General features: G+C 48.5%; 1 protein-coding gene across 13 annotated transcripts in view; it reads left to right on the forward strand.

Annotated features, from left to right (window-relative positions):
* The window catches only part of Agap1 (ArfGAP with GTPase domain, ankyrin repeat and PH domain 1), a 435843-nt gene that overhangs the window by 312802 nt on the left and 103490 nt on the right, over positions 1-19551 (forward strand). For 8 of the 13 annotated variants that reach the window (XM_021650398.2, XM_021650399.2, XM_021650400.2 and 5 more), the window contains one exon: positions 10627-10788. The exons of the other annotated variants lie outside the window; for them this stretch is intronic. In XM_021650398.2, the coding sequence (XP_021506073.1) occupies positions 10627-10788 (162 nt within the window). The remainder of the gene's footprint in view (positions 1-10626; positions 10789-19551) is intronic. 13 annotated transcript variants of the gene reach the window in all.

A 19551-nucleotide genomic window follows, 5' to 3' on the forward strand; every position in this document is an offset into this window, starting at 1 on the left:
ACCCACTCCTGACCCTGCTGCCAGCCACAGCAGGCTGAGGCTTTTGCTTAAGGAAAAAGAAGGAAATGTCAGTTATTATGTTTTGGAACACAACCTTATCTTTTTGATTTTAAAGCAGTTTTCCCAAAGATCAGCCTTCAGGTCTAAGTGAAGTGTATTGACAAAATTTTACCCATGATGAAGAAAACTCTTTAAACCCTAAAAACTCTGACCCTGCTTCTTGGAAAACTTTGATGGATCTATGTATCTGTCTTTCTTCCTTTCTCTTTCTTTCTTTCCTTCTTTCTTCCCATCCTTCCTTTCTTCCTTCCTTCTTTCCCTTCCTTCTCTCTCTCTGTCTCTGTCTCTCTCTTCCTAGAACAAAGCCCAGATTCCAAAATCAGTGTTAGGAATAGTATAATGAGGTTTGTTGGAACAAGTAAAGTCCATTCTTTGAGTGGTCTAACATGAAAACTCATTGTTCTTTGACTGAAATGAGAGTAACCTTAGTTTTCTTTCCTGAACAAAAATAATCAGGGAGGCAGAGGCAGGAGGATCGCTGTAAGTTCAAGGCCAGCCTGGTCTGCATAGCAAATCCAGGACAGCCAAGGTACACAGAGAAACCCTGTCTTGGAAAAGAGAAAAAGAAGGAAAAAAAAAAAAAAAAGAATCAAATCCAAAACACTGTACATGGCCGGTAAGCCCTCGGCCACTGCACTGCGCCCCACCACAGTTTTGGTTTTAAATGCTAGTGTCGGTTTTCAGGACTGTCTTCCGATTGTTTTTTAGATTTATTTTTATTTTTTATGTGTAGTTGTGTATTTTGCCTCACGTGTGCAAGAGCTCATGGAGGCCAGGAGAGGAAGTCAGATAGATTCCTTGGAGCTAGAGTTAGAGGATACTGTGAGCTGCACCATATGAGTGCTAGGAACCTAACTCATGTTCTCGGGAAGAGCAGGAAGTGTTCTTAATTCCTGAGGCATCTCTTCCGACTCCCTGTGTATCCTCATTGCTTATTTTGGGGTGAGAAAGACAGTAGGACGCACCTGTCTGCGTTACTGAATCGTTTCAGAGGCCTGTGCTTCATTCAGCAGCTCAGAGGTAGAGATGCCCATCTTCTCACGTGTTCCATGTTGGCCACATGTGATGTCAGCGGCCAGCACATCAGGTGACCGTGTCAGCGTTAACACAACAGACTGTCAGTGCACAGCGAGCTCCTGCCCCCATCTCCACGCCTCTTCATTCCAGCGTGCCTGCCTCTGCAGCATCAGAGTCAGCCAGTGATGGGCTCACTGGCTGTTCCTCGGGCTCCAAGCCCATGTGAAGTAAGAAACAGGGTCATCGCAGAAGTCTCCACCTTCCCTTTCTTGTTTCATAGAACAAACACCCAAAACATAGGCATGGTGCTTTAAGTGTCCCTTTATCAGAATTGCTGGTATCGTTCAAAGATCATACGTGTTGAAAGCAGACATCTTGCCAAGTGATACAAACATTGGTGCTGTAAAGAGCTCTGTGTCTGTGGATCGCCCCGTCGCAGTGAGAGACAGGGTTGCATTGTTCTGTGAGGGGTTTGCATGGCAGAATATTCCATTCACTGTGGCAAGGACTAGAACCCATCGTCCTCCCTCACCTTGACTCAGTTTCCAGAGCCTTGTGATTACAGGCACATGACAGTTCATGTCGTTTTTGGTTTTGTTTTGTAACGCATAATGTCATTTGGTTTTATTCCACTAGCTTTCCCAGGCCCAAGATCGAACGGCCCTGCACATGTGTGTATACACGTGAGGGACGGGCATGGGCACAGGGTGTCCCTGTTAAATCAGGAATTCTCTGATGTTCCCACGAACACCCTTCCTGAGTGTCAGCACTGCTGTGGTCCTGAGGCGGAGCCTCACCCGCCTTGTCACCTGACCCACCCCCCCTGTTGCTGCAGCTACAGGGCCTCTGTTCAGGGTCACTGTAGATTAATTCCCAGAGGAACCAGAACCTTCAAAGCATTCCCCCATGAGCGGAGAATGAAGGGCAGGGGTGTCCCACCCCACTGGGTATCCGCCATGTCCTGACTGGGGTGATTGTCAGAGCCCAGGTGTGGCACAGGGGAGCGGAGATTCCGTTTTAAGTGGCCAGGCCTTCCTTTTGAGGCACCGGACACCATGATGTTATCTCTGTCTTCTGTGTCTGCTGTATGCCACCCACCTCAACAAAGGCTTGGGAACTGTGAGGCTCCCTCTTCACGACCCACCCACCTGCCTCCTGTTTAGGAATCGCACAGGAGGTTTTCAAACCTCACAGATGTTTACAAGGTGATAGTTCCTTGAGTATGGGCAAGGAGAGGCTGGATTTTACAAATCAGCATTTGACTTCATCTTTTTTAAAATAGCCCGGTGTTTTTCCACAGTTAGCTTCAAATATAACAAAAGGTTACATGTAACCCCGAAGGGAAAATAAGTTATAATTTATCATCATAATATGTTGGCAATTTATTCTCCATATTGCTCCAGCTGTACAGACGTGGAGGCAGATTTATCAACTGGTAGTTAGAAGCCCTGGGTTTTAGGCTCACTTGTGAGTCTACTACATTTGGGCACACTGGGTATCTGTTTCTCCTGTAGTCAAAGAAAAGGATTTGTTCCTCGTGCTGCGCTCATCTTGTTTTGCAGACTGTGTGTGTGTGTGTGTGTGTGTTGATATAGGCGCACATGTGTGAAGGCTGGGGTCAGAGTTGATCATTCTCCACCGCTCTCTCACTGGCACTGCCCTGGCCAGTTTGGCTCAACTGGGTGACCCATGAGCTCCTGCCTCTGAATCCCCAGTGCTGAGATTTCAGACGTGTACCATCACACTGAGCTCATACATAAGGACTGGGGATCTGAACTCAGGTCCTCATGCTTGCAAGACAGGCCACTTTATTGGCTGAACCAGCTCAGCAGACCCTGGTGTTTGTTTCGTTTTTTATTAAGCATCTGTTGAGTGCCTGATGTCTCTGTACAGTAGTCACATTAAATAATACTAAAAGTAAAGGAGAGGGGTCTGGAGACATCGCTCAGTGGTGAAGGGCACTGCTTGCTTTTCCAGAGAACACAGGTTCAGTTCCCACCACCCATCTCTAGCTCCAGGGGAGATGACACCCTCTTCTGACCTCCTCAGGCACCAGGCACACTTGTGGTACACAGACACTCATACAGACAGAACACCCATATACATAAAATAAATTTGTGTGAAAACGCAGAGGGACTAGGGGAACACCAATACAGAAGAGACAACTCCAGAAGGCTGAGGCCAAGACAGAATTGAAGAGGAGTGGCTCCCTTCCCCATGGCTACTGGAACTGAGGCTCTGCCTGTGGTCTGTCTCAGTGTGTCTCATACAGCTTTAATCCTGACATTTCTGAAAATAAATTGCCCAAGAACCTTTCCAGGAGTTACCAAGACTTTTCCCGAGAAATAAACACTTTTTAGTATAAGCAATGTCTGTTTGGTGACAGCTCCGGCTGGGACGTCTTGAGGTCAACCCTGCTGGATGGTGGTTGTTGGGGAAGCTGTCTACATGTGTGGCAGAGTCTTCAGGACGAGGGCAGCACTGTGCTGTTGTCACCCCTCGGCATCCATCCCAGGTCTCCCCAGCCTCAGGCTTTGGTTCAGTAGACAGCGGTCACTACCGTCTTTCTAACACAGGATGTGTGTGGATTATACAGTTGTCCAGAATCTCTGCACTGTGGGCTAGAGGTCCTGTTTTATTTGCTCTGGGTATTGTGGCCTCTTGCAGAGCCTAACTGGTGAGAGACTGAGTCTGTCTGTCCATCCATCCATCTGGTACCTCACTAGCCACATTGCAGAAAGGAAAGTCGGTGTGTTACTATTTGTTCCAATGTGTGTGTGAGTGGGGGGAGGGGGAGTTCCTTCTGGCCCAGGCAGAGAAGAGAGCAGGGAGGTTGAGGCTGGTAAGAAATATTAAACTATGTGTTGTAACCACAGAAGCATAGCTCAGGGCCAGGCTGGATTTTGAACTGCCTCTCTTACTGCCCTTATTTTGGAACCATGTCACGTGACAGCCTGACTGTCCCCAGAGATCATTGGTGGGGAAGGCTCTGGGCTACTGGAAACGGTTTAGTAATGTGAATCTAATACCTATAAGAATATATTTTCATAGACTCCTTTCTTAACGGCTGCCCTAATGTTTAAGTATACAAAAGTTTCTGATTCATGACTTTAAAAAAAAAAAGATGGAGCCCATCTAAGCAGTGAGAAATAATCATGCCAACCAAGGCCTGTGCTCTATAAAAGTAAAAAAGAGAATGAATCCGGTTCCTTACGTTCTAATGACATTTAATCCTGACTTGTTGGGTTGAAATGTCAAAATCAGCTTGAGTCCTTTTAAGCCTGTGTTTCTGTATGTCAGGTCCATGCAAAGCTGAAGCACTACCACCAGAAGGTGGGAGATTAAGGGGCGGGACCATAAGGGAGCAGCTACTTCAGTGTAATTTGCATATTTGGCAAGTTACATGTGTATTTTGCACAGAACTAGACCGTGGTTGTCTTCAGGACCCTGGACAGAGACGCTTGGGACCTGGCCTGGTAACACTGGCCCTCTTTCAGCAGCAGCTGGGAATACCACGTCTTTACTCCTTGTGACTTTTTATAGAAACAGCTAAGTTTCCGAAAGGGAGTGGAATCGTGCTATCAAAGAGCAATCATACATCTAATTGACTTCTGGAGTTTTTCTCCTGGTAGATAAGCCTGGTCTCTCCCCAGCTGGCTCAGCCAGGGCAGCCCTCCGTGGGAGACAGACTCTTTGTAATTTAGCAGCTGTAAGCACCAAACTTGAAAAATGGTTGTGGCTGATTATGTAAAAAGAGATGAGGCTGGAAGGGAATGGAAATCTCTTGAAATGATTTCATTTCCACTTCCCAGCCCTGCTCAGCCTGCCTTTACGTCTTTCCAAGTACACTAGATTAATTTAAACTTTGCAGCTTTGCATTCAGCTAAAAATCAACTAGAGAACAGTTTTATTTTTGACCCTTAAACATCAAATCCTGACTGACATAGTCAGTTGCTTTCCTCCATGTCACAGGCCTACCTCAGCTTCCTCTGGTGAGCTGTATCCCCTGATCACTGTATGGTCCTCTGAAATCAGGGGGTGCTGTTTGGTGCCCATCCATCCTTACACTGAGGGTCCATTTCCCCACAACCTCTGGTTATGAATAAGAGCCAAGAGAAACCCAGAAACGCACAGAGTGAAATAGTGCGCTGTGGTAGGGCTGTGACACAGGGAAGCAGGAGATGGAGGCTCTTACGGCAGATATGCTTCCGCCAGCAGGAGCAGCCATCGGTCGTCTGCCTCTGTGTGGAGCTGCAGATGGGCGAGTGGTTCCAGGGAGAGCAGCCCAGTCTTAGGACCAAGGACTGGTGCTGGCCTTTGCCTTCTGTTCCCAAGGATTCCCCAAACTGCTTGGGGACTCCCAGCTCATACTCCCTCCCCCATCTCACTACACTGCAAAGTGGATTTTTTTTTCATTTCTTATTTAATTGCTTTGTAGTTACACAATGACCTTTCCTTTTTTTTTTTTTTTTTCTTAAAGTCTACTTTTTCTTAGGTGAAATTCATATAACATACTTCACTCATTTGAAGTGTAACCTAATAGTTTCTAGCATGGCCACAGATCTCTGCAACCTTTCCCAGGTCAACTTTGGGACCTTTTCATTACCTGAGAAGAGAAACCCTGGACCCTAAAGTTTGTGCTTTGCTAAAGGGCTTTATAAACATACTTGGTAATGAGAGCTTCTTCTAGCTGTCGGTCAGCTCTCTTAAAATCCAACTTCCTCTGCAGAGCCCGAGGTGTAATTGAAAGTGGCCAGGCAAGAAATTCTTCTCCCCTGGACCCTCTTTCCAAGCTGGCCCCTCCTATTGTGCGCCTTCCCTCCCCGTTTTTTGTAACTCCATCTGACACTGTGTTGTCTTTTCCTTTCCCCCAACACCTGTCATCTTCCTCGCCCCCCGCCGTGTCCCGCTGCCCCTTCTGACATTGTGTACCCCTGCGTGCGCTGCAAAGGGAAGCACATAATAATGGCAGTCTCTGAAACATCTTCAGAGATGGGAGTGAAGTCAGCCTCCTCCCGCTGAAAGCTCCGTCAAAAGCTCCGTGCTCAGGGCGAGGGTTTGAACTTCACTTCACACTCACCTTTCAACAGGGACCCGGGATGTTGTGATTTCTTCCAATGGCAAAGGTGGCCTCTTCTTTATTTACCCGCCGACACATCCCTCTGAGCCTCAGAAGCGACAGAGCCCCTATTAAAGATCCAAATGAGTCTCCCATTGTTGACCTTGGATCAAAGCAAGTGGCCTTTAATTTTCTACTTCCCACAATGACTTGCTGTTGAGTTTGTAGAAGGCCTTAGCCCTCAGCGGATTCCCCCTGGCAGTGCCAAATGGCTCCGTCTTTGAAAATCCTGAATTCTTTTAATACAGGGGGGAAAAAAAACCTAAAAGATTTTAGCAATGTGTTGTTCCTAACAGCCAAAGAAGTAAGTGGAGGTGCCTGCAGACACTGAAGCACCATCAGTGTCCGCGTACGCATGCCACCCTCTGTCCTTCTCTCCTGTCCTTCATCTGTCCTCCTTTTTGTTCTTGGAAACACGGTTCTTAGGAACACGTGGTTTGAAGCATTTTGTGCACTTGCGGGTGGTGGCCAGCCACTCCTGGATTATGGCAACTCTTAGGGGCAACTTCCCATCCCGCCTCCAAACCACTCCTCTGTGGAAGTCCCCCAGGGAGCCCTCAGCCTTCGCGCCCTCTGAAATGTCAACTCTGGGGGCTCTGGAGGACCCAGGGCAGGCGTGACTCGGCACTCACATGTGAGAAATGGTGGCAAGAGTGATCCTAGAAGAGCTTAGGTGTTCCCAACAGACACATTCTGACTCCCCGCCCGCAGAGGCAGAGGGGTACGGGAGGGAGAAGCTGGCACCCTGTCTGTGGAAATGCCCTCTGTGCACCTGGCACAGTCACAACAGTCCACTGAGATGGGCACAGCTAATGATCGGCTGGGCAGATAATCGGAGGAGAGTTAATTGTGAGGTTCGATATAGCATCTTGTCGGCAGAGATAAGTTGTCACGTTTTCCACTTGAGCTGAAACTAAATGATTGTAAAATAAGTTATGAGTGTCCTTGGGCCTGTCTGCCGGAATGATAGCTAAGAATACATTCCTGGCCCATCAGTCTCGAGCAGGCTGCTTGATATTTATGCGAGTGGAATGTTATTTTATTCTCCCTCCGGTCATGCTTGTCAGCTCCCCGAGTGAAAAGTGAAAGTGCTTCTTTGACTCATACTTCACATGCTGGAGCTCGAGAGCCGCAGATTGTGGTCCTTATTGCTCACGTTATATATTTTGGGGGGTATGTGTTGAACATTGACGCCCGATTGAGAAGATCTAATGGCCAACATTGAACACTTAGGATGGACCAGCCCTTCCTGGCTTAACAGCCCACCTTTGGGGAATCCCTACACCAAAGCAGATTCAAACAGGAAGTAATGAGGCACTGTGTTGTTGTTGTTGTTGTTGTGTCTTTCATTATTATTATTATTATTATTACCTTGCTTCACTTTGCTTCTCTCCTTTATTTAACACCATAGACAGGAGTCTCCTGTCTTACTACCTGGTAATTGATACAAACTGAAATACGTTCTTCTTAGGCAGTCTGGAGAAGTGGTGGGCTCTGAGGGTGGGGCTGAGGGACATCTTGTCAGGCTTGAGGAGCAATGGGGAGTGAGGAGGCTCAGTGTAGAAGCCTCACACACTGTGACTGCTCGTATTTTAGACCAGGGGGCATATTAAACAGTTCCTGGGTATTCTCAGGGTCTGAGAATCATGGCATAAATACTTAACGCTGCAGGTGCCTGTGTGCAGAATCTAAGTAACTAGAAACCCATCACCACATCCATGATGCTGCTGTCAGTCTGGCCCACTCAGGTCTCAAGGCAAGGCCACATTCCGCCTCCTGTCTGTCTCCTGTGACCGAGGGATTTGCTCCCCCTCTGATACCCATCATTCTTCACCGTTCAGTCATCATCTCTGCACAGGCCGCCCAGCCAGGCCTGGCTACAGGTCTGTTTTCTGTAACAGCATGCCTGGCCTAGCATCTAGTCTCTCCTTAGCCCAGTGAAGAGGCCAAACTCCTGGAGGCTACCACATAAATGCCTGCCCTACTGGTACAGAAGGAAAGCCGGATGGCGGTAGATTCCAGGCTCTGAGCCATAGTGTTCAGACAATGGCACTAGAAGACGCAGGTGGACCAGTGGGAGGACTTTGCCTTCTCTTGTGGCCCGACCTGCAAAGTTATCTCCTGCCTCCCATCGCCGTGTGGCAAGGTCTTGAGCCCCATTGATCCCAGGGCACACAGCACTGACCGAGTCACTCCTTTCCTCGTATCAGAATACATGTAAAGGACTCACAGGTGTTGGGGTTGCTTTCTGCCTCACTGGTCAGACCCAGAAGCATTTCCATGTCTTCCAGAGCATAAGACAACAACTGCATTTTTTTCTGACCGTACCCTCCTCGTGACGCAGTAGCACCTCTGTCTTCCCGTTAATCTCAATCGCTGACCCTAAGTGTCACGGTCCTCGTATGTGGATGAGTCCTCTTTCCTCCCTCTGTATATCTGTGGGGTTGGCGCGTCTGCTGCAGATGAGGCCCCTTCAGCCTTCTGTGCTCCAGTGGTAGGGCCCAAGAAAACAGTCTTTGATTGAAGGCATCAAGCAAGAAATTATTAGATAGGCATTCTTTTCAGGCCTTAGAAATTGGCTCCATGGGGACAGGGTTCTACCCTCTATTCTGTGACAGCCACTGTCTCACAGAGCATGCTCAGTAAGTGTAGGCTTGGTGTAAGGGAGATTCTTCCTGTCAATAGATCCCATTCATGGCTGTAGCTGTTCACCTAAAAATAGCTGCTAGACACTGGGAAACTTGCAGGACGGTGGCGGACACAAAAGCTTGTGGTGAGCTTTTAAGGACATGGCAGAGTTGGTTGCTCTCCGCTGCTCCATTGAGGGCCACAGGTTCCCTCCCAGCTGGGCCAGCACCTTGGGCAGTCAGTCCTTCAGTAAAACCAGCAAGTGCAGCCAGAATTCCTCGTGGCTGCTGTCCTGGTGATGATAGAAAATGCAGACTCTACATCCATGAAGCTGACCTCATAGCCAGCCAGTGATACTCCTGTGAGAGACACTTGTCTCCTCATGGAGAGAGGCAAGCCACTGAGACAGAGAAGGGCAGGTGCTATGGGTGGGTCCCTCACCTCCTCGTGCTTTTGTGGGAATGTTTGTGGGAATGTTTTGTTTGTTGCTTTGGTAGTGGTTTTTTGTTTGGTTTTTTTTTTTTTTTTTTTTTTGGTTGGCTGGCTGTCTGCTTGTTTGGTTGGTTGGCTGGTTGGTTGGTTGGTTGGCTGGTTGGTTGGTTGGTTGGCTGGCTGATTGGTTGGTTGGCTGGCTGGCTGGTTGATTGGTTGGGTTTTGGTGTTTTGGTGAGCCTGGGTCTTATAATGTAGACTAGTCTGTCCTGGAACTCTCAGATTCTCCTGCCTTTGCCTCCTGAGTGCTGGGATTAAAGGTGTGTGCCACGATGCCCAGCTTAACCTCACTACTACCACTGCAGCTTGCCTGCCCAAAACAAAAACAAAAACAAAAAAAGACAAAAAACAAAAAAACAGGCTGGAGTACAAATCACACGGGGAGGGGAGCTGGGTGCCTGAGCTGGAAAGCCTGGAGCCTGGTAGACGTGGAAGGGTAGTGGCGCCCAGGGATGGACACCACCAGCCCTGGGTGGTAGGCACTGTGCAGTGCTGCGGTACATGGCCACAGCAGTCTTGGCACGGATTTTCATGCCGCTCCTAGATGGTGGTGGTATTCAGAAAGCAGGCGCCAAGTGAATAGGGGTCAGTGCAGGCCTGGGAGTTACAAGACTGCTGACGGCTGACAAAAGGACGCTGAAAACAGTGGGGGAACGTGCAGCACCCACCGTCCGCCCTGCTCGTGTTGTTCTGCCCTTGCATTATCTCTCACCCCAGTCTTTCAGCACCACTCTTCTTTTCAGTATAGAGATAAAGTAAATAATAAATTGTTTTATTTGTAGTGAATTACCGTGTGTGCCCATTGGCTTTATTGTGCTTTAATAAGCCTCTCTGAGGAGTTTGAGGGGCTCTTCAGCCTGCAGCTACATGATGCTGACTTAGAAACGCCCCTGCAGGCTGTCGGGGAGTGCTGGCGTGCTGTGCCACCTCTCACTGATTACAAAGCGAAGCCACAGCCACTGCTGCAGGGAGAAGAAAGTCAGGAATTGTTCATCCTGTGTGTGCAGTCTCACATCCACTCAGGACAGGTGCCAATACCTCACTCCTGGCACCTCAGGGTCAGTAAGGGAAGGAAAGAAACCCTCCCAGCTCTCCCTGATGCCGGCCTGTGAGCCTGGGATTCAGGAGGCAGGAGGGAGGTACGTGTGTTGAAAGTGTCTCCCCCACAGCCACCTGCTGGTTCGGGGTCTCAGGAAAAGCCTCGTGTGTCACGCTGGAGGACATTGCTTGGGTAGCTTCTGCCTCCTTTCCTTTGCCCTTTGCTCCAAGCTCACCTTTGCGTTCTTTTGCCTTTTCCGGTTCGGCCACAGACACGGGGCTGGGTGACTCGGTGTGTTCCAGCCCAAGTATCTCCAGCAGCACCAGCCCCAAGCTTGACCCGCCCCCCTCCCCCCACGCCAACAGAAAGAAGCACCGGAGGAAGAAAAGTACCAGCAACTTCAAGGCTGATGGGCTCTCAGGCACTGCTGAAGGTAAGGGGCCCCGGGCTCCCAGGGTGAGCGCCTACACTGTAGAAAAGGCTTGTAAAGTCCTCTGTCTACCGTATGGTCAGATGTGGGCTTTCTAAAGTAGTTCCTGCTACTGGAGTTAGATGTTTTTATTCCACACATACATGTGAAGATATGTGCACACACATACACACATGCCGCGCACACAAATGAGAGGTATGAATGCAACTAAACTGCAGAAATACTCAAAAGAAAACCAAACTTTCAAAAGGTTGTTGTATGAACACCAAGTCTTGTTAGTGAGATGAACAAAAGCAGAGTTCTGTTGTGAGCAAAGGTTTCCACTCAGAAACTGCCCTGTTACCCAGATCCTTTCTCTTTCCATCTGTGGAGCTTTTTCCTGAATATTCCCCCAGTTAGAGTGTTCAGAACTGTGGAATGCAAGATGCTACTCCCAGTGGGGAAAGTGGCTTTGTGAGCCCACGGCACATTTGTAAGGTGGGCAGTGTTGTCTTGGGTGTCATGAGGAGGCTGAGAGCCTTGCAGTTTGGGGTTCCCTGCGGAGCCCAAAGTTCCTCCCAAGAAACTTTGGTTCATCATGAACCTTTAGTTCACCAAGGTTCATCTGGTTTTGTCTCCTGCAGCTTCGTGCTGGCAAGGTTAGACATGGAAGACCAGTTTTCTTATTTGGGGTTAAGTAAGGACATTGTGCCATGTCAGCAACCATGGACAGCAACAGTGAAAGGTGTAGGCGCCGAGCTAGATGCCACCACTCTTCCCACTAGATAAGGTTCCGCACAAATGCTGAGGATTATTGAGACCTCATCAAGAGCCACCAGCCAGCTGCTGTCAGCTCCAACCTGCCCCAAGGAGACGTTGGGACGAGGTATGGTATCATTGCTACCTGTCCCCGCCTCCGGCCTGGGATCCCAAGCAAGATTTCCCCTAGTGAGTGTCTTAAAGTGCATGTTATGTAGCAGATCAGTGTCTCAGAGCGTGTCACAAGTTTCCGGTTGGTATTTGTTCTTAATGTCGTAGCACAACTGATGGTCTGCCCCCTCTACAGCCGCTTACACGCATTTCAGTTACCCACACGTGATCTGTATGTAAACACTGCAAGATCAAGCCAGCAGGACCACATTCAGCCAATGGGGAGTTGGAAGGAATGTTTCCACATTCCTTTGCTGACTTTCTAAGCTCACGGTCATCTGCAGGTGCTATGGAGTAGTGTACCATCACTCTGGGACAGAGTGGATGTGTTCCAGCAGACAGAAAGACAGCAGCTCTGGAGGGTAGCTCTGTTAGTGCTTGCCTTCCAAACACAGGGACCTGAGTTTGAGACCCTAAGCCAGCCAAGCATGATGGGTATGTATGTGCAGTCCTAGCACCAAGGAGGTGGAGATCTCCAGAACTCACTGGCTGGCCAACCTACTCCACCAAGTTCCAAGCCAGTGAGAGACCCTGCTTCCAACCCTCCCTCTCCCCCAACACCCCCCCCCAAAAAAAAGGTATACAGTGCTTGAGGAATGAAGCCCAGAGTTGTCCTGTGCCCTCCACATCACAACAGTGTCTCAAGCGAGGATGGATGAGTGGGCAGTACACGTCCGGAAGTTTCGAATGGGTCTGCTGGGACAGCCCCCAGTTCACTGACGGTTTCCAATAGAAAATAAGGTCTAATAAAGTCATCTGTGTCATTTTCCCCAGGAAAATGTCAGCCTGCCCCACTGCCAGTGTCACTTTCATGAGGCCTTTATTCTGCTAGCCTAAAGCAATGTTTTCCCCACATTTTAACCTCTTTTTTGTTTTTGTTTTGAGTCTGGGCCTGGCTGGGAGCCTCACCTAGCCTCAGGCTCGCCATCCTCCTGCCTCAGCCTCCGCAGAATGCGCACATCACACAGTGTGCGTCTGGAGTGAGATTGTGTGTTCTTATCCTACCACTGCAGCAACACGTGTAGTTGTCGGCACTGTTTATTCCTTAAATAACAGTTGTGTGAAGCCTAGCAAGCATGGTGACAGCCCTGTTGAGCTGTGAACCTCTGTTTCTGGGGACTGGAGAGATGGCTCAGTGGTTAAGAAGCAACCTCTGCTCTTCCAGAGGACCCAGGTTCAGTGCTTCGCACCCACGTGGCAGCTCACAACTGTCTTCAACTCTAGTTCTAGGGCCTCTGACAACCTCACAAAGAAGTACATGAAGGCAAAGCAGCAGTGCACACAAAATAAAAAGAAATCCTTTCTAAAAAGGGCTGTGTTTCCTATTTCTCCTGCACAGCACCTACTACTGGTTCCCTCGGGCACCCTCTGCTCATGGCCTCCTATTTCATCACTGCAATCCTAGACACAGACAGTGTCTAAGCTCAGCATAGGGCTTCCTTAACCTTTTCTGAGACCCATTTCCACTTGAAAAAGTTTTTTGTTTTTGTTTTGTTTTGTTTTGTTTTGTGGTCCAAGGTAAAGAAATACAAAATAGGTTTTCAGATCTATGTAATGATTTTTGCAGATATATAACCTCTATTATTCATTAAAGACAAAAGTGGGGCTGCAGAGATGGCCTAGTGGCTAAGAGCACCTGCCATTCTTCCAGGGGACCAGAGTTCAGTTCCTGGCACCCATGTTTGATGACTAGCGGCCACCTGCAGCACCGGCTCCAGGGGATCCGGTGACCTCTTCTGACCTCAAAGTCCACTAGCATATATATATTTTTGGTGTGCAGGCATGTGTGTGTGCACACACAAGCATGTACACACACGTACATAAATCATTTTAGGAGACAAAAGCACATGACATGGATGCTTCCCTATTTTTGCATAAAGAATTATGCAAAATTCTGCTGGGTACCACAGGACATAGAACATCAACATTCTTCAGACTTGATCAATGTTTTGATTTTATAATCATTGGAGCTAGGAACGCCACTTTGCATAAATATGTACTATAAAATAAGAGTGTGTGTAGGACTACTTCAGAAATTGTTGGCAATTCTGTCCCAAACCCAAGCCAAAATGCATTTACTGATTTTATTTTTAATGAAAGTTAAGTCAACAACTCCAGTGGAAGTCTTTAAAATCAAGCTTTCTAACAGTGCATTTCGGCGATAGACTAAGCCGATAGTGACACTCTGGAGAATGACTATATGAAAATACGAAAAGTCTCTGTTCTCTGTATTTCTGTTGTATTTTTATATATGAGCATAGTGTAAATACTGCAGTCCCCAGGGGGTCATAGTCTGGGGTCATGGAGCTCCTGTGCAAGAAACTGAGCTGTAGAAGATAACTGGCAGGTAGCTGGTTACTCTGTTTGCCGTCCACCTCCCATGGTGGTGACAGACAGCTACAGTCAAACCTTTTGAGAATAAGAAAGATAAAATCCCATCATTCGCTAATTCTGTCAGTAATCTTAGGGGGAAAGGTGATTGTGTGCTAAGCTGGTCACTGTAGATTTAACAAAGGGACTTTGAAGCCATGAGAAGGGTCCTAGAGAGGAAGTGAGGTAAGGTGCCAGAGCCGGCCGGCAGAATGTACCTGAGTGGGAAGTGAGGACGAATCACACTACACACGGGATCAGCTTGAGCGGTCTGTCATTGATGACTGTAGCAGCTTGGGTTTATTCCAGGGTTATTTATAGGCAAAGCAAAAACAAGTCACATCAATACAAAAAGAAAAGGCATGAAAATGCCTAACTTCTTTTTCAAAAGCTACTTCCCTATAGCGAATGTGGTCGCACAGATAAGCTTTAAAGAGTTTGGTGAAACTTCTTCTTTTCTCTGTCAAGGTGAAGGCCAAGGTGAAAACATAACAAAGCAGCTTAACAAGCGGCTCTCCACAGTAGGAGGAAGGAGGTGTTCCTGGCAGATGCCCTTCCCAACAGAGACAGGTGCAGTCCAGCCATGGCAGCCAGAAGTCACCTAAGTACATTGCCCACCTCTTCATCTCCTTCACCCTGTTCTCGGTATAAGTAGCCAGTAGGCCTGAGCCTTGAAGCCGCTAGCCACACAGCTGCTCCATGGGTCCTCTTGCACCGGCCTGAAGAAAGCAGCCCATAGTATGCTGTCTTTCACATACACCACAGAGCAGAAGCCACAGAGAGCTAAGGGGTGTGCTGTCCATTAATGGAGCCCCAGGATTCCCTGCATGGCCCCCTGGGTGTCCAACCCCAGCTGCATGGCCAGGCTGTTCCTCAGGCTTCCTGGAATGTTTCCCTCCACAGTTTCTGCAGTTAGAAACGCGGGCTGAAGGGCTGTGTTGCTTCAACTTCACAAATAGTGCCCAACCACCCTGACAGAAACAGCCACTGTAGCCCCTTGCACTCAAGGCCTCCCCGGAGATGAACACCAGTGTAGTCTCCACCACAGAGCAGATGATGCCCCAACAAACTTAGTGTTGACGCGTGTGTGTGCAGGTGCTGTGTTGAGACCTGTTGATTGTACGCTAACCTAAACGTTAATAATAAAATGAATCCAAAGCACATAGGAAGTTACAGGGCAGAGACTGTAACTTTAAATGTCTTTGTAGGTATTGGTGGCTCCAACGTGGTAATTTGACAGTCAGATGCAGGGATTAACAGAGTGATTAACAGACTTTGGGAGATCAAGTCCCTACCTGGGTTCTTAATTAACTGTGGGTACCAATGGAGTCTTGAGATGTGGGCCCATGTAGTGCCCACCTCCATGCCTTACCCTGCCCTGGGAAGGCTTGGAGGAGAGTGAGGCTAAGTCAAGACAGTGGACCTACCCTCCCCCATTGTGTGTCATTTCCTTTAACACATGTGACCCTGAGTAACGTGGGAACATGCCCAAATGTCTCAATAACTTAGGCATGAACCTACTGGCCATATCCATGCCGGGCCTGGTCACCCTGACGGACAGGAGACTGAGAGCTGCTGTCGGCCTGGCATGGCACCCACCTGTCAGGAGTCTCCCACGTCAGATCCGTTCTTGTCACCTGCACAGCATATGGGAACTCTCCACAGCCTCCCCTCCCTGCCATGGTGCTATGAAAGTCTGTGGCACTCTTACTCAGCAAAAGTTAGCATCCTGCCGTGATTCAGCTGCCGGAAGGAAATACAGGCTGGTCCTTTGTGATAAGCCTTTTCTCTATGGTTTCTTCTTCAAAAACACATAGAGTTTTTGTTTGTTTGGTTTGGTTTGGTTTGGTTTGTTATTTCTGCTAACTAAAGCTTTGGAGCTGGGACCTTTGCCGCTGGCAGCACAGGGGAGGCTGCCAGCCTCTCTTTTTTGCACCTGTTCCCACTCATGTCCATACAGTCCCACTCCCTATGCCATCACCAGCACTGACTGAAAATACTTGCGGTGTTCTGTATCTTCAGCTGAGTTGAGTTTGTTGAGGATAATTACATACACTGAGAACACTGGTTGTATCACTTAGGTCTGGTAATCATGGACCAGCGAGGAACCTAGAAAGGGTGGGGGTAGAACTGAACCTCGTCGTTAAGGGCATGTGGCATGTACGGTTGATGGAAGGGGGTGTCGGGTGCCAGGTGGTCCCGAGACAGTGTCCTCCGACCCTTGCATGGAAGCCTTAAGGAGATGACTTTGGGTTGGAAGGAAGCTATAAGAAACAGATGGCGCTAAGAGACAATGGTCCCAGCACTGCAGTGAGGTCAGACCACAGGTGAGGACTACGGAAATTGCGCCATTACAACCTTCCGTGTCCTGGGACGGGGCTTACAGGTGTGTGCCTGGGAAAGCTTTGGGCGCTGAGGAGTTCCTAGGTCTCTTAACGACTCAACCGGGGGCGTTGTCTTTGAATTTTGATTTTTTCTTAACTGTCATCCAACAGTTAGGTTATGTATCATTGCTGAAAGGAGATGGCGAGCCGGGAGCCCTGCCGGTGGCTCTGAGTCTGGTGGTCCTTGTTAGTTTTACAGCATTCATGCAAGTTTGCATCAAGTGCTAATTTCCTGTTTCCACGGTGAAAAGGCTGAAGGGAGAGAGGTTAAGTGGCTTTCTTGTCCAGGGTCATATTGCCTGTAGGTGACAGAACTGTCTCTTGATTCTCCGCCTTAGACTCTTTCCATCAGGCGGAAAGCTAGGCTTTGAGGTATGTGAAGTGGCTTTTGAATGTAGGAGTGGAGCATACTGAAAAGCCTCCTTGAATTTCTCAGATTCCACGGAAAGACACTGGCTTTCATAGAGGTCCACACGTCTAGAAGTTGTGTGGCAGAGATCTTTTTTTAAAAATGCAGGATCCGTCTCAATGTACCCAGTCTTATTATACAACAGGGTCTGCAGAATTCCTGGTGTTGCGTGCCCCCCATTTCCCCCAGGTTCACGGTGCTTTGTGCAAAAGGTCTCAACGGGAATTTATTTCATCCTTCTCATCTCATTCCTTCGGTGCTTTCTGGGCCTTTACTGAACCATTGAGCGGTTGATCCTGAATGGCTATTAAAGCATTATGCTAGACAGGTAAGTCACCCACAGGCCTCTCTTTTACAGTAGAAAATGAATTGCTCATCTCAGCTGCTCTCACCAAGCAATCAGAGGTGAGGCCCAAGATGTTGACAAATTTCATTAGCTCAAAGTTGCAAAGGTCACCTTCCACTTGGTTTTCCTTCACTCAGAAGACTCTGAAATTATGAATCTTCTTCTTTTTTTTTTTTTTTTTTTTTTTACCCCATCAAATATTAAGCAACCACCATTCGGAAGCACAATGGATTTGGCACCATTGGAGATACTAGGCATTAAAATTCAGGTCTGCTTTGTCCCCCAGGGAGTTAGAGCCTTACTATGGCGTAAACATGCACTATAAATGGTACATCCCTAGGCTGACAAAGGAACACTCATACCCAGGTTAAGTGTGCTGGAAGGCTCATCTGGCCTATGAGGAACTTAGTTTTGGATTTAGTACACACTGGTTCTCACTTAATAAAACTTATAAAGAGATCACTTTTTCCTGGGCACTTGAGCCTGGGCACCTTGGGATAGGTGTCTTTGAGGCTTTGGAGGACCTTTACAGGGGATGTAAAGAGCACGAGCATGGTTGCCTTCCCGCCGCTTGGGATTATCGGCAAGTAACCTGCAGGCACACGCGGCTCTTAGTTACTCTCTGGCCATTCGGCTGTGTTGGTTGCCATGTCCTTTTGGCTGTCAGTGGTAAGCTGGGGGTCCTCCCTGACATCATGGTGGTCAGTGTGCTGCTTCTATCAGAGTGTCGTCAGTTCTTGGATGTCTTGTTATGGGGTGCGCATGGCATACACATGACAGAAGCCCGCTTTGGGGCCTGGTATGTACATCTTATGCTCCCGGCTACATGTGATTTTCAGGGTTGTGTTGCTGCCAGGAGGGGAGGGAGTAGATGAGTGAGAGGTGCCCACACCGGTCTTGCCTGCTGTCATTTATCGCTCCCCATTCTTTGCTCTCACCTGTCCTCTGCGTGTCTACTTCTTGCTCTGATTTTGGCTTCTGCCCTGAAAGGAAGGGGATTGTGAAGTCTCCGTCAGTATGGAGATTGCATAGTTGGCAGGCATTTTCATGCCATGAGATCCTGAACTTTCCCCAGGACATGTGTGTCTGTGTGTGTTAGGGGTGGGGATGTACCAAGTCATTGAGATGTACAGAAAATGTCAAAAACCCAGAATCCCTCCATCTTCCCAAAGACAACACAGAAATGTAGTAGTTTTGACTCTGTGCCTAAGGCTGCCAGGCTCTGGTGGCATCTCACCACCCTTGAGCTGTGGGTTCCAGGAGATACAGGACCCTGACGCACTCGCTACCCACACACCAGATTAGCTTTCCAAAGAGAGTCCTCAGGCAGGCAGTCCAGATTCCCAGAGAACAAACCTGCTGAAGCTGAGTAGGGCTGAGAGCTTGCTCCAGACCTTGACATTGTATGTTGGGCACAGTTGACTCGAAAGCCATCCTGCAGGGTACAGTCCAGCCATCACAAACACACACAAGCTGTAAGCGCTCTCAGATCCTTTGTGGAAGTCAGCAGGTTGGAAGTAAACAAAATGAGTCGATTACAGCAGGGGAAGCCAGAACAGAAGATTCCCACCACGACAAACCTGCCAGTTGGAGAGGATTTTTGGTACTTTCCTGAGTCCACACAAACTTAACAGGGTTGGCTTCAGGACCATGAAAGTGCGTTGAGCACCCACTGAATGCCAAGTGCCGTGTGATACTGTGTGGGAACTAGATGAGGGGTCCCTGCCCTGAACAGAGAACAGTGGCGGAGACAGTGCAGGACAATGGCTGATGGTGTGCTACTGGTACCCAGCATCCTAGTTGCCTGGGAGACTCCACAGAGGGACCGGGTATCCCCATTGCATTTGATAGAGCATGGAATGTCTGCTATCCTAAAATAGGGGCATTCAGTCAAGTGAAAATGAGATTGGTCCTAGGAAGTGGCTTTAGAATCCTTTTAGTGTCCTGAGGAGAGTGATGTGACGGGGCACAATAAAGTCACCTTTGCCAAACACGAGCTGCAAGACTTCACTTCAGGATCCAGATATGCAACAGGCCTCCACACCTTGCTGCTCACCTGAACTTGGAGGTGCTCTTCCTGCCTGAGGAGGCTCTGTCAGTCCAGCATCCCTCCAAAGAACCAGTGATAACATGTTTTCCTCTGCCCCGCTGGGTGCCCCGGAGTCTGCTGGCTTTCCACAGTTAGGCTCTGCCTGGAAGTCATCACACACTCTGGCTGTCACTTAACTCAGTGGTGAAGTTGTGACCCCGTGACTGTGGTCCTATCTGGGGTTGAGTCAGAGCTGATTGTCATGGTGGTACCCTCTAGTTACCACTTCCTCCCCAGTGTAATTCATCACCTCCTCCCT

This window comes from Meriones unguiculatus, chromosome 15 (genome assembly GCF_030254825.1).
Source record: "Meriones unguiculatus strain TT.TT164.6M chromosome 15, Bangor_MerUng_6.1, whole genome shotgun sequence".
NCBI lineage: Eukaryota > Metazoa > Chordata > Mammalia > Rodentia > Muridae > Meriones > Meriones unguiculatus.